Consider the following 13,769-nt stretch of genomic DNA (forward strand, 5'->3'; position numbering starts at 1 on the left):
AATTCGATACATGTAAAATTTAAAATCTTTTTGTATTGGAAGACTTTTTGTTAAATTCTAAAATTTTTTGACTTTTCGACTCAAAACAAAGCAATTTAGCATTTCACAAGCAACAACCTAGTTCTATTCTAATTTCTAATATTTCGCCTCGAAATATACAGCAATATGATAACAATAACAAAGTTTAAGTATTAATTGTGCAACATAGCGCCTCTCATGGCATATGTTGTCCAGCTTACTTCTGTTCACGAATTTTGGTCAGAACTTGAATTTGCAATCACAGATAACGAAAAAGTAATATGTATGTATGTAACAATTCGTTTAACTTGCGTCAGACAATGCCAAAATAATTTCCAATAATTGGAACATGCAGTGTTTACTCGTCACTAATCCATTGCAAACACATGACGAATTAATAATAATATAAAATTAATCATTTTTTAAATGCTCCGTTTGCATCGATGTCACAATCACAATGTTGATGTTTTGCCCGACATGCGGCAACGTGCTGCGAGTAGAAGAAGCATTAGCAGGGTTACGTTTTGCTTGTAACACGTGTCCTTACGTATTTAACATTGCAAGAAGAGTAAGCAGTCGTACGTATCCAAAGTTGAAGGAAGTGGACGATGTGTTAGGTGGAAGTGCGGCTTGGGAAAACGTGGACTCTACGGAAGAGAGGTGTCCAAAGTGTGCTCATCCTCGTGCATATTTCATGCAAATTCAAACGAGATCTGCTGACGAGCCTATGACGACGTTTTACAAGTGCTGTAATCCCCAATGTGGTCACAATTGGCGCGACTAAAGGTATTTTTAGATAGTTAACGACAAACGAGAGAAAACCAAAGCAGATTTTGAATCAATTTTTTGTTTAGATATGATAAGTTTCATTGCTTTGGTTCTTTACAAATAACTTTTTTCTGATTAATTTGGAGAAAAAATTAATAGATTTCATGCTTGAATTCTTCTTTTTACAATAATATTAAATTTGTCGTTATCTAAGGTTTATATGCTTTTTATTTTACCAACACAGTTATGTGTCGAGTATACTGGGAAAAGAAGCATGATGGACATGGGTACTTTGATTCAAAAAGTGACTAGTGCAGATAATTTGGGTCCTATGCAGAATATGTTAAGATCAACTTCAAGGGAACTAAAGTTACTAGAAGACACAGAACGTAAACATTGGATATGTAAAGGAAAGAGGAGCTTAGGAATAGCTACTAATTTACTTATGCAGAATGAAGTTATAGCAATTCCAACAGACACTGTATATGGTTTCGCTGTTCTTGCATCAGATACTATTGCCATTCAGAAACTGTATAAGGTTAAGGGACGTGATATACAGAAACCACTGTGCATTTCTGTTGGTGGTGTGGGAGATATAAAAACCTGGAGTGTTACAAGTCATCTACCACCAAAATTACTGTCAACAATATTACCTGGACCTTATACGATTGTTTTACAACGAACTCCTAATGTAAATATCCATTTGAATCCTGGCATTGATACTATAGGCATAAGGGTTCCAAGGTTTAAATTTATAAACGATCTTGCAAAAGTAGTTGGACCGTTAGCTTTAACAAGTGCTAATTTAAGCAGTGAACCAAGTTGTTTGGTTCCTACAGAGTTTGAAAAATTATGGCCAGAGTTAGGTGGTATATTTCATGCATCAATAGCAGTAGGTAAAGCATCTGAATATTTAAGAAAAGGGTCTACAATAGTTGATTTGTCTTATCCAGGTTATTACAAAATTGTACGCTCTGGGATTGGGAAACAATATCTTATAAATATGCTAAAACACTATAAAATAGAACCATACAAATCTGATTAGATATTATTAATGTAATTATAATGTTATTTTGTATTTCAATATGTAAATAAGAGTTGTATGTTTAATAATAATGAGTAATTTATAATCATGTAACTTTTACTAAATCAAAACACTGCATATAATATGACTGTTTAGGATACTATTACAAGTAGGTAACAAGAACATTTTGTATTCAGTACAAACTATATAAAGTATTTCTTCTTTTTTTAAAAATTCATTTAATATCGAGCGTGTATAGTGAATTCTCAATTGAGAATTCCAATTTATTACAAATAGAAGATTCACAATGTGGCATCATAGTAACAAACATTAAGCAATATTTTCTATTCTGAGGTATTGTTCTGATTACATGCATTAATAATTCATTGATGAATACATCATTGCCTGTGCAAATTCTAACAACATTGTATTGTCTTCTTGACGAGATATATATCACATAATATTGTTGAAAAATACATATTATTGTTTTAATTACTAAATAAATGAATTATAAATGTAACATATTTGTTGAGTAGAAGCGTAAAACTAATATTTTAAAAGTAAATAAATAATTTGAGACTCTAGCTTTCTGCATAGAACTAACAAAATTCAAGTCAGTCGGGACGATAACATTTCATGATCTTCTATGTGTTATCATTAATGCAGTCTATATGCACCTTAAAATGCGCATCATTTCACGTATATTATGAGTGCATTCAAAATAAAAATTTGTTATGAATTTTTTTAATTATGACCATGGGCTATTCGATAAAATTGATTAATAAAATGCGTTTAAAAACGTTCTAAAATGAAAGAATTACATAACACAGTACGATGTATGTGTAATTACAGTTATGAGTTATCGCATGTACGTATGTATGTATGTACAACGAAATTCAATTCTTTGTACAATACCAACAATTTTCGAAGTTCTTCCAAAATGTTCCTTAGTTGTGTATTTTTATGATTGTTACTTCTAATTTTTTTTAGTGAATGCACGGTATGAGTACCCGAAAGTAAAAAAAGTGAATATATCCTTATATACACACATACATATATACATATGTGTTTGTATATATGTACTTCTTCTGATGAGAAGTCGCGTGTCTTTATCACAATACTGTGTCGTCGATTGCTATCAATTAACGGAGATGAACTCGTGCAAGACTCTGTTATTTGTATACTTTCAGTAAATAACTATTAAAAATAGCGTATAATAAATAATACGCATAGACACGCGCATACATAAACATGATGACACGACGCAAGTGTCATACGAAATATCTTCCGTAACTGGCCTCTCGATCAAATATCATTCAAAATCCAATGAAACTCTTAGAACACAAACACATACCGTAATTACAGTTTTAAATAGAACTTCCTAATTTCATACACTCATACACAATCGATACACAACTTCACACATCAGCGTTCCATTAATATAACGCAAATATAATTAATCGTCTTTAATTATTTTTTTAATTCTAAATTGTAAATATTTCTTTAGTTTTGCTGTTTCAATGATATAGGTCAGTCTAATCTTCTTTCATAGAAAACATTCCTATAACGTTCTTCTTACCTTCACTTCGAAAAATTCCCATTAAACTACTTCTTAGCCTTGCGTAGATTTCCTTACGAACAGTTGCCGTGAATTTTGTCGCCAAACAACCAATTGCAGCCGTGGCAAAAATTAAATTATAGAATAATACTAATTTGAAATTACCTAGCCATTCGATGCGCCCAAAATCACCAAGTAAATCAAAATTCGTCATACCTAAAACAAGCCAACAAAAGCGTACATTATTACCGCCAGATACGTAGTAATATTACAGGAGATTAAGATTTTCATAAGATATTTACCTAATATTCGCGATAACAATGGTAACGCAGAACTGAGTACGAGAAGAAGGACGCAATTTGCAATAAGGTGTGTAAGAGGCGTGGAATAAAATCGTGGTTGAACGCTCCTAACACCTGGTAGCGTGTACAGGCCTATCGCGCTTGTCACGGCTAGATACAAAATTACCGCTACTTCTACAGTTGCTCCGATGGGACCAAGTTTCGATAACGAACTAATACCCAGAGTAAATTGCTGAAAATTCATTGGTTTGTTAGATTATATCCCACTATTTTCTTCATTATTAGAAATATTAACTTCATACGAACCCTGGTGCTTAAAGGTAGTGCCTTTATACCGATAAGTAGCTCTATCGTGTTCTGAACAGCTAATAGAGCTGTGGCAGTGGAAAGAATGAGTAACGCTAGCATGGCTAGAGGGTAAAGCAAAGTACGTCGAACCCACCAGGTTCGTCTTTGCTGATCTAAAATTTTCCTTCGTTTTTGAATATCCTCTAATCGCTGAGCCAAGCCACGCTGCAAAGCACCGTTTCTTAAGCACATCAGACTTGGATTTACATTAAGTGGTTCATCGTCTTCCAAGACTGAACCATAGGCTGGTATAGACATCGGTACTGGTGAAACGTACGATTTTCCTGTCGTTTTCGCATGCTGCAGTCTATTTTTGGAATAAAAGTATATAATATTTCTATAATAAATTTACAATTTAACAAGAATAACGACTGATAGCTGACCTCCTTTGGATACAATCCTCTTCTAATCTGTACGCAAAGAATTCTTCATCTAAGTTTTTTAGGAACTGCGGTTTCACGAGAAATGACCCGACTACTCCAAACAATCGTACAAATCCCACCGGTGTGCATACTGTAATAAAGTATCGGATTTCTTATTGTGATATTGTTTAAGAGTGATACACTGACAATTGTTCTGAACAATGACATATACTTACGCAATAACATAACAACTCCAACAAAAGAAACACAGGAGTATAGGAAAGGTAAATAATAACTCCATAAATCTGGAAAATAATATGCAATTATTTTATGTAACGATAGATAAAAAAGAAATAAGACACATGTAGTTTCATATACTTACTGAGCAATGTATGAAGACTGGACTTTTGATAATCTATGAGTGCTGATAAAACATATGTCATTCCTAATACAAGTGTTCCCAATAAACAAAGGACTGTCACAGTTTCATAAACTCTAGCCATCACACCCTGTAACCAGCCATTGTTTTCATTGATTAATAATCATGCTTATTTACTGTTTTGCTACATTAAACGAATGTCTAATGGCCTTACCTTTCTATATCCCACAAATCCTTCTGACTCCGTAAATAAGTAGGCAAATGGCAGAAACGCGAAGAGAGACAAATTTGAGAAGAGAAAGACATGGTTCCATAGACCTAATTGTTAATGAGAATTAAAAATGATTACATAAGGCAAATAACGATTATTTTACGACAACTTTTCTAATATATTACACGTTAAGAAGTTCAAATACCTTGGATGAGCGAGCTATTGAGCCATTTGACATAATAGCTGTTCGGGTACAAAATGAGTACCTCGTTGCTCGCGATGGATACCGGAAGTAGTAAGGTTGCTCCGACGGAAACCGCCAGAGCGACTGTACACAACCAAAGACTGATCCTGTAGACGGTTGCCTCATCTTCGTCTACAGAAAAATAATCTTCACGATCTCTTCGGCGAAATTTGGCAATTAATGCATAACTTGAAACGTAAAGGACCAAAAATAACAAGAGAAATATCTGAAACAATCAATATTACATGCGTTCCTTAATTACTTTAGAGATCAATTTTAACAAATCTGATTTCATATTTAATCAATCATGATTGTTACATCTGATTACCATTATAATCTGATACCCGATTTTTATCGGTGTGATATGTGAGAAGAACTCGAAATTATTTTTTTTCGATTATCGTATATTTACAATATTGCATTATTATGTAAGATTGAAAAATCGACTTGTTTCTATTCAATGGAAATTTCCAAAAATTAGTGGATATTTACAAGGAAAAGATGTATGAATTATTTTCGAGAGACATAACATTTAACATTATTCATCGTTAAAGTGTTAAATAAGATTTCCTCATTTAACTTCCTAAGTTAAGTCAGTAGTTTCCTCAATATTTACGACGCATGCAAACTCGTTTCATTTATTTACGATCTTAATTCCGTGTTCATCATGCGTGCAGTTTGGACTGATTTGCATCATATAAGCTCAAAGAACCAGTGAATCACCTTAAACGCTCTTTTATGTGTTTGAATGAAAATTATCTTTCTGAGTGTATCGCGCGTAACTACGTAATTCAACTTTCCTACACCGTAATGTTACGCATATAGAACAACATGTTACATTTTGTTTGAATATTTCAGTGGAACGGACATACATTCTACTCGTGAAAATGTAGGTCTATTGGACACAACACACAACTGATTAAATTTAATCTATTTTTATACTGCGATTATCATTATTTATTAAAACATGTGGCAAACTCGAGAACTGTCTTATATACTTCATGCACAACCATTCCCTTTACATGCACATGTGTAAATCTAATTACTGGAACAAACAAACACGAAAGGTTTTATTTTATTAAATCATAAATCACGTGAAACCCTGCGTCAATGAATCGACCGAAGAAATTACGTAAACAGGATCACGAAATGTCGAAACAAAGCGAAAATATACGTAAGATTACGTGAGATTGGTTGCAGCTTTACAAGTGCCTACTGACTACTGCGACGTTGAGCAACAGGTTTAAAACTTTGTCCTTAACATTAAACTTCAAGATCGATCGACGTTAAGAACCTATGTATACTGAACACAGTACCTAAGCAAGTAAAAATATCTAACATTATTTTTTATATATTCTTATCTATTGCAGTATTGGGTAAGTATATTGCGAATTAATGTCAGGACAGCTTTCTTTATTGAAAAAATACGAACACGATACATCTACTGGTCATAAATTCAATTCTAAATAGGAATACAATATGGTGTATTGACTTTTTAATAAGAAATTTGTTCCTCTTTGACGTCAATGACATTTCACACTTGTTTTGGCATAAAATTAATTAATACATATGGAATGAAACTTTCGCGTGATCCCTGTGTTCTTATTAATGTGCAAAGACTACAAGTAAGTGAAGGTAAAAATAAATTGTTATCTGAATCAAGATACTTTCTTGATGTTACATTCAAAAAATGGCTGTCGCATATGGTAATTCACAAATAAAAAAAGTAGATGGTATTTGTTTACCAGCTTGTCTGTCGTTCGAATGAGACACTACCATTATTGCAAACTGAAACCTCAGTTGCAACACACTTCCGTATATCACTCTTGGTTATCGAGCACGCTTGCATTAATTTTCCATCCTATTCTGTTCCCCTGAATGCACCACGTAACGAGTACGCCACGCTTCCTTTTGAACAATATATGTATGACACTATGTGCACAGGCTGATAGCAATTGGGATTATATCGTGATAGCAGGAAATTGGTTATTAATAATTGTTTATTAAATACTGATAACTTCTAGAGGAGTAAACTTCCGAGACTTCTATGATATACAAAATGAAAATATAAAATGTAATAATTTCAGGCCTTGGAATCAAATTTCATTAACCTCTTAACAGGGTAAGACGTAAAATCTCATCATATTTGTATCGAAGTTGAAGAAATTTCCCAATTTACGAGATTAAGTTACACTTTTCAAACTTTAGAGAAATGCAAATCAAATTTTGGAACATTGAAATGATTACAAATACGCCCGCAATTTTTGGAATGCAATAAAGAAAATGTATTATTTAATTGTTTGAAAGTGAATTTGTGTACTGAATATTGCTGCTTTTAGAAATAAAAATAAATGGGACTTGATAATGCTTCGTTCTAACAATAGATTTATTATCAACATGTTTCTACTTAATGCTATCTGGCTCCAATTTTGTATTTTTTCGACGACTTAACACCATAAAACTGTACATATCCAGATCCAAAGTTATCTTAATCTAAACCTGATTCAAAGTTGTTTGTCTCGGAAGATATTTATAAACAAATCCAGTATTGTGAGACTTAATAATGCAAAAAGTACTTAGAGATTTAAAATGTGCTAGAATGAACCTTTATACTGTTTTATTTGGATTTTATATTATTTTTAAACTGCTCTACAAAAAATTAAATGCCTCAGAAAGTGATAATTTTTATGACCTGAGAGATTAAAGAATTGGATACAGAAAACGTTTATAATGTCATTTTTGAAAAGAGGTGGACTTAATTTACCTATTCTGGTTCTAGATTTAGAAATAAAAAATGTATATATTATTTTATGTCAAGATATTGTTATTTTGATACTAACGATAATTCAGACAAGCTACATATGTACTTTATCGACGCGTTATTGTAATTTCCAAAAAGTAAGTACCTATATCTTATTTCACTCTGCCAGTTTACATTTCAATAAAAGCGTGTTCTGACTACGTGACGATTACAGAACCACCAGAAGAACCGCTAGCAGCCAAAGTGCGTTGTCCTCTTTTAAGAATAAGTGTGTAACATATTTCCTCTCGAGTTAATCTCGTCTCGTTTTATCTATTATCTCAATTGATAATGCGCACGTGCTTCGATAACCGATAACCAATTAGAATTAAAACTTAAGCAAATCATTTCAGAGAGTCGATTAATAAAATTGTACTGATTGTCTCAGTACATTTAGACACGAGAACGCGTCTTAAAAGCAATCGTACGAGTACGTGAGAAGGTTTGATCAAGTTTATTCGAATAAAATATACAGATGTACAATTAGAACTATCATTTGACATTTCTAAGTTTTAAGTCTCGGATTTGGGTGACACTTTCAGTTGGCAGGGCTTGTTTAAGAGCTGAGAATAGGAGTGGTCCAGTCGAAGGTATCCAATTACTAAAATTCTTAGGTAATTGTAATATAAAATGCATACATGTATGCGATACATTCTATCGACAGTATTTGCCAAAAATTGACAACGATCGCTGATAAAATAACTGTTAATTTCGTCTCCATGCTCAATAATGCAAGAAATGCTCTTATGTAGACTGTATACAGGTCAGAACAGAGTAAGATAAAAATATGCAAGCTGATGGATTCGCAAATCTCTGCTTCTCTTAACCTGGCGTTGCGACCACTCGATAAATTAATTCCACAATACGCGAAAACAAGATCTGACATTAATAAACGGCTCGAGCTACCAGCTGAAATAAATTTTGGCAGTGCAATTTCTCGATACTATACTCAATGTTTTAATCACTCTGTCTGACTATCGAAATTAGTTCGAATTGTTTCCAACAATAATTACTTGTATATTTTCTAGCTTAAGTGCATACAATTTTGCTAGTATTTTCGAATTTTCCACCCATGCGTAAAGTAAAAATTAGAATCGTTAATTAATGTAGAATCTATAGATTTTTTTCATTCCTATATATTTAATATATGTCGATCTTTCCCATAGTTAAATTCTCTAATTTTTCTAACTTGAAATACAGGTTATACGAAGGTATAACTAATTAGATACAAATTGTTCATATTATATTTCATGCACCGTTTCTGTAGTGTATAATCTGACGAAGTGTTTGTAGCGAACTTCGTATACAATTTCGCTATATATATTAGGGCGAAATTGTGTACATCATCTACGACAACTTTATCAGTTATAACTTTTTAGCATTTTTATTCCGAACTAATTAAATATTATTTTTCCAGTCACTAATTTATTTCAAGCTTTAAATAGATATTTAAATTAGAATAATTATATAACGCTTTAAAGATTAGCACGACGAAATTGTGCACTTCTACTTTATTACTAACGTCTGAAAATAATTGTACAATTTACAGGTCAACCTTAAAAGGTAGAGCCGTTTCGCGACACAAGACACGTGTCTTTGACCCAATGAATTTATTTTTAGCCTTTCTAGATCAAGAACATAGCTTATTGCTTCTAAACTCCTGATGGTTGATTCCACTTGCGACATTGAACCGGCAATTAAGGCGTGTCTTTAACGTGCGCGTTCAATCGCCATGCATCGACGCGCTTTCGAACTTGGTGTCGGTTTGTCTGTTCTCGTTCGCTAGGCAAATAGAAAATGGCAAACGTGCTAAAGAAGGACCGTGAAAGTCTGTTCAGAAGTGATTTCAATGGCGACGATCGAAGATACAGCGCGGTTCGCTGAAAACCGCTTTTTACGCGCGAGACGAAGGTGGAAGGAAAAACCGGTCAGGGATCAGAAATAATGCGTGGTCAACGACTTTACCGTGAAAGTATTGGGAAAGCATGTGTATCGTGAGGACTGTATCTTCCGTTCCAAGATTCTTTCGCGCGCGGAATGCCAACGATTATTCAATTACAGTGGAGAGGGTAGGAATATGAGACACCAAGGTTTTCATCTATACATTGTACCGACACCTTTACGAGTGATTGGAAATTTAGCATTATGAGGATTGTAACGTTATATCGGTGTTCTTTTATTTAATCGACATTTTTTGTAACTTGATCAAATATTGATGAAGATTTATGTTATATTGTATTTTGAAGAGTGATATGATGAAAGTAAGAAAAATGACGAATTAATAGTAGTATGAGACACCAATATTTTGGTATAGTAGGACGTTGATTATTGGAATTAACACTAACTTCATGATCAGTCTTTTTAAATCTTTGATAAATTATTACTGAGTGATAGTTTGAGGTTTACTTGAGACTCTTGTATGGTTTGTATTTGTATCGTTAGTACTCCAAATATCCAAAATTCTAAATAACAAAGATCGAGGAAAAGTCAATTCGGATAATCAACGCTCTACTGTCTTATGATATAAGAATGATAATATCAGATATTAAAATAACATTTTGAAACACAATTCGTATTAGCATTATTTTTCGCTAAAGTTATACTGTCTTATGTTAATAAATGCAAAGTTGGTGTCAGCGAACTTAAAAGAATTAATTTAGAAAAAAATTCCAAAATTTTGTAAAATCCTTAATATTTATATTTGTATAGCACATTTCACACGAAATTCTGTAAAGTTATTCAACACTGGCTGATTTTTCTAGTTACAGCTATTCTGAGATTCTCTAGATCGAAGAATAAAATAGGTATTCCTATCCTTTCCTCTTTTTTCTCATTGTAAGACCGCGGTTCATTTAATAAGTTCAAAGTGTTGAAAACAGGTCCCTCGTAGTTATCAATGTTAGACTATATTAAAGACATAGATACTGTTGGTCCGTTTTAACAATTAACATAAGCACGGTCATGTTAGTCAAGGCTGACATGTTCTATGTTCGTACAGCGACATCTGTCACTTTGACGAACCCTGTCGCGTCGTATTTACAATTGCGTCATGAGAATCCAGCGCGCATAATGTTATGAACGATTTCTGCCAATCGGTAGGATAAGTTTGCATTACTGCGTCAAGAACAGGTGTAATGTAAACTTTGAATTGGAACGCAGTGCTTCTTTTAAACCTCGTTCACATTAATTGAGTTACTTGATTACATGTTATTTGAATTCCAATAAAACTATTTCAGCCATGAACCGTTTATTTATACACGTTGCTTAAATCTGTGGTTTTAACGCAAATCAATATAAACCACATATTTCTATTTTCGAAACGTTTCGGATCTTAATTCTCTTTTATGGACTTGCATCTGATTGTAATCCTGTTCTTTAAGGAAAAAATGGTTTTAATTTAGTTCGCTTCTGTCAACAGTATAAAGTCCATCTTATAGACTAAATTTAAATTAATGATATAATTTCCCGAAAATGTGGTTTATGTCGCTTTGCGTTATGAATTCCGTTCAAGGTTCTAATAACGTCGAGGTTCTTTTAATTTGACTATTGCCTTGAAATACAATTTGTATGCCTATTGCGAATATTCGCGCGCAATACATGAATTCGAAGCAAGTTTAAGAAAATTGTTTCTTTTTCGTGGGTGAGGTTATAATCTAAAAATGAATAAGAATAAATCAAGCAATGATAAGGCTTTTGAACTTTTAATCATTGACAAAAACTATATTGTTCTCTGGAAAATTGGAAAGAAATATGTTTATTATTTAATTTAAATAAAATTTTTAACTATTTGCTTCAAGTTATGAGTTAGGGGTTAATATTAACTGGAAGTCAATTTTCGAAGCTAACTAATGTGAACGAACCATTACGTCCCACGCGCTGTGTGACGTTTTTCGTTTGGCAGCTTGTTGCGGCCTAAGCTTTTAGCATAAAAAATGTTAAGTAAACATTTCAGACGAAAATATTTCGATGTTACTATTGTATCCGAGAGAAGTATGAAGAGTGTAAAGAAGTATAAAAGAAGTGTGCATTAAACTAAAATAGACGTGTATTAAAATGAATACGAAATTTACTGTTAATATTTAAAGTCAGGGGTTAAATTTGGAGAACAGTATCGAAAACTTCAAAAAGATTTTAATACTATGTTTAGACCGTGAATATTTGCGTATTTATAGAAATATTTCAGTGTGCAAAAAAGAACAAAAACCACATAATGTGTACAAAATTATACATTAATATATTTGTAGGATTCGGCATTGTATAAACAACAACAAAAAATAGATTTTTAGTGTTGAAATTGCTACAATCTCGCAACAAGTTTAAGACAAACATTTCTGAGGTCAACGTATTAAAAATTTGTGTTGTCTTGCCAAAAGAAAGATAAATAAAAATGAGACAATAACTGCAAGAAACAATGGTCGAGATATCGATGGGTACATAGCGAATAAATACAGTACTTATTTTGCAATATAAAAATTCCGTATCAGAAGTTTGTCAATGTATTTGTCAATACCTACCCACAGAATTCATTGTTTTTATCGTATTCGTCATATCTACGTAGATTCTTCGCGTCAACATAAAAACGAAAAAATGATTTTCTCGCCACCCATTTACACTTGCCACATTATTCCCTGCTACCCGAGAATATGTATACATTAACTTCTCAAATTTATTAAAATGACAATACGGATTCCCAATCTTTATTAATTACACCGCTGGTATCACTGCTTATCTTGAGAGAGATTATTAATTTCAGAAACAAAGAAATATAAAAAACAAAATCACATTTTGGTCAGTTTCAGTTTTATTTCCCTTTATTTAAGTCACTGGCAAGTTCTTGAAAAAGTCATTGCAAATAGAATCGTGAAGTAAAAAGAGGTTAGATTAACAGTATGAAGGTTAGAGACAAAGAGATTTTTGGCCTTTAATCAAAGTGAGAGGCTTGTCCCATTTAAAAATTAAATACTCGAGGAGAGCATAGAACATAATCAGGAGGGAACACGACGATCGCAGGAACGTCTCAAGAAAGCCAAAGAACCCTTGATTGATGATCAGCAGTCAATAAACATGAATAAAATCGAGCAGAATCGAGATGTTTACTCACAATATTCTCCCGTACGGTATTATGAAACAATTGTTCCCTGAGGTCCGCTTCATCTTCCATCTTTCACCTATTTGTCAGCGAATTTCTTTCGGCTAAATGTACTGTTGTCGGCAGGAGCGACATTTTCCTATATCGATAATCTTTTCGTACGACACACCATGCCCAGATATCATCCACGAGTTACATGACGTTGATTTGTACACTTCATGTTATGGTAGCCTCCGTTTTCACTGATCGATCGTCAGAAGCTACAATTTCTATTTCTATGTGAAAAAAAAACGAAATCACATTTCTGTTTTGTTGCTTCTCCTGTCGTACAGTCGCGTAACAACAAAGATCGGAACTTCCAACCTTGCGGTCTCTGGTTGGCAGACTACTAAAAACGGTGTGTCGTTTTGTATCTGCTTTAAGTTGCTCCGCGCCATCTATGTTCCTATACAGGGTGTCTTGAAATAATAGGAGAAGAATCGAAATGATTCTTTATTTCATTCTGTTATTTGAAATATTAGAAATAATTCTTACAAACTATAAAATTTTAGATGTAATATTAGAAATTCAACTTCTAGATTTAAATTACTTTTTGTCAAAATAGTAATCTTTTCCCAGAATATTTTGTAACAGTACTATAGAGAAATTAGATTTATGCAACGAGAA

The 13,769-nt window shown here is 32.9% G+C and overlaps 3 protein-coding genes across 3 annotated transcripts; 2 read left to right on the forward strand and 1 right to left on the reverse strand.

Moving 5' to 3' along the window:
• Positions 1-198: 198 nt before the first annotated feature.
• Polr3k (RNA polymerase III subunit K) lies at positions 199-1,170 on the forward strand. The gene is made up of 2 exons (XM_076393511.1): positions 199-804; positions 1,031-1,170. The coding sequence occupies exon 1, from the start codon at positions 476-478 to the stop codon at positions 800-802; it is 327 nt and encodes a 108-aa protein (XP_076249626.1). The 5' UTR covers positions 199-475; the 3' UTR covers positions 803-804; positions 1,031-1,170.
• On the forward strand, positions 1,061-1,831 carry Tcs1 (Threonyl-carbamoyl synthesis 1). Its single transcript, XM_076375157.1, has one exon. It carries the CDS (start codon positions 1,061-1,063, stop codon positions 1,829-1,831), a length of 771 nt encoding a protein of 256 aa, XP_076231272.1.
• Positions 1,832-2,055: 224 nt separating this feature from the next.
• On the reverse strand, positions 2,056-13,467 carry Lili (LMBR1-like protein lilipod). The gene is made up of 9 exons (XM_076393509.1): positions 13,116-13,467; positions 5,176-5,440; positions 4,974-5,077; positions 4,763-4,889; positions 4,617-4,685; positions 4,402-4,531; positions 3,977-4,325; positions 3,671-3,902; positions 2,056-3,584 (listed from the first exon to the last, which is right to left on the reverse strand). The coding sequence occupies exons 1-9, from the start codon at positions 13,173-13,175 to the stop codon at positions 3,346-3,348; spliced, it is 1,575 nt and encodes a 524-aa protein (XP_076249624.1). The 5' UTR covers positions 13,176-13,467; the 3' UTR covers positions 2,056-3,345.
• Between the last annotated feature and the right edge of the window lie 302 nt (positions 13,468-13,769).

Source organism: Calliopsis andreniformis, chromosome 3 (genome assembly GCF_051401765.1).
Source record: "Calliopsis andreniformis isolate RMS-2024a chromosome 3, iyCalAndr_principal, whole genome shotgun sequence".
Lineage (NCBI taxonomy): Eukaryota > Metazoa > Arthropoda > Insecta > Hymenoptera > Andrenidae > Calliopsis > Calliopsis andreniformis.

Excerpts from the sequence above, each read along its gene's own strand:
- Polr3k (XM_076393511.1), top strand. The coding sequence starts at position 476 with ATGTTGATGTTTTGCCCGACATGCGGCAACGTGCTGCGAGTAGAAGAA.
- Tcs1 (XM_076375157.1), top strand. The coding sequence starts at position 1,061 with ATGATGGACATGGGTACTTTGATTCAAAAAGTGACTAGTGCAGATAAT.
- Lili (XM_076393509.1), bottom strand. The coding sequence starts at position 13,175 with ATGGAAGATGAAGCGGACCTCAGGGAACAATTGTTTCATAATACCGTA. Across the intron at positions 4,686-4,762 it reads CAGTCTTCATACATTGCTCA|ATTTATGGAGTTATTATTTA; the intron begins GTAAGTATATGA and ends ATTATTTTCCAG. Across the intron at positions 3,903-3,976 it reads CACTACCTTTAAGCACCAGG|CAATTTACTCTGGGTATTAG; the intron begins GTTCGTATGAAG and ends ATGAATTTTCAG.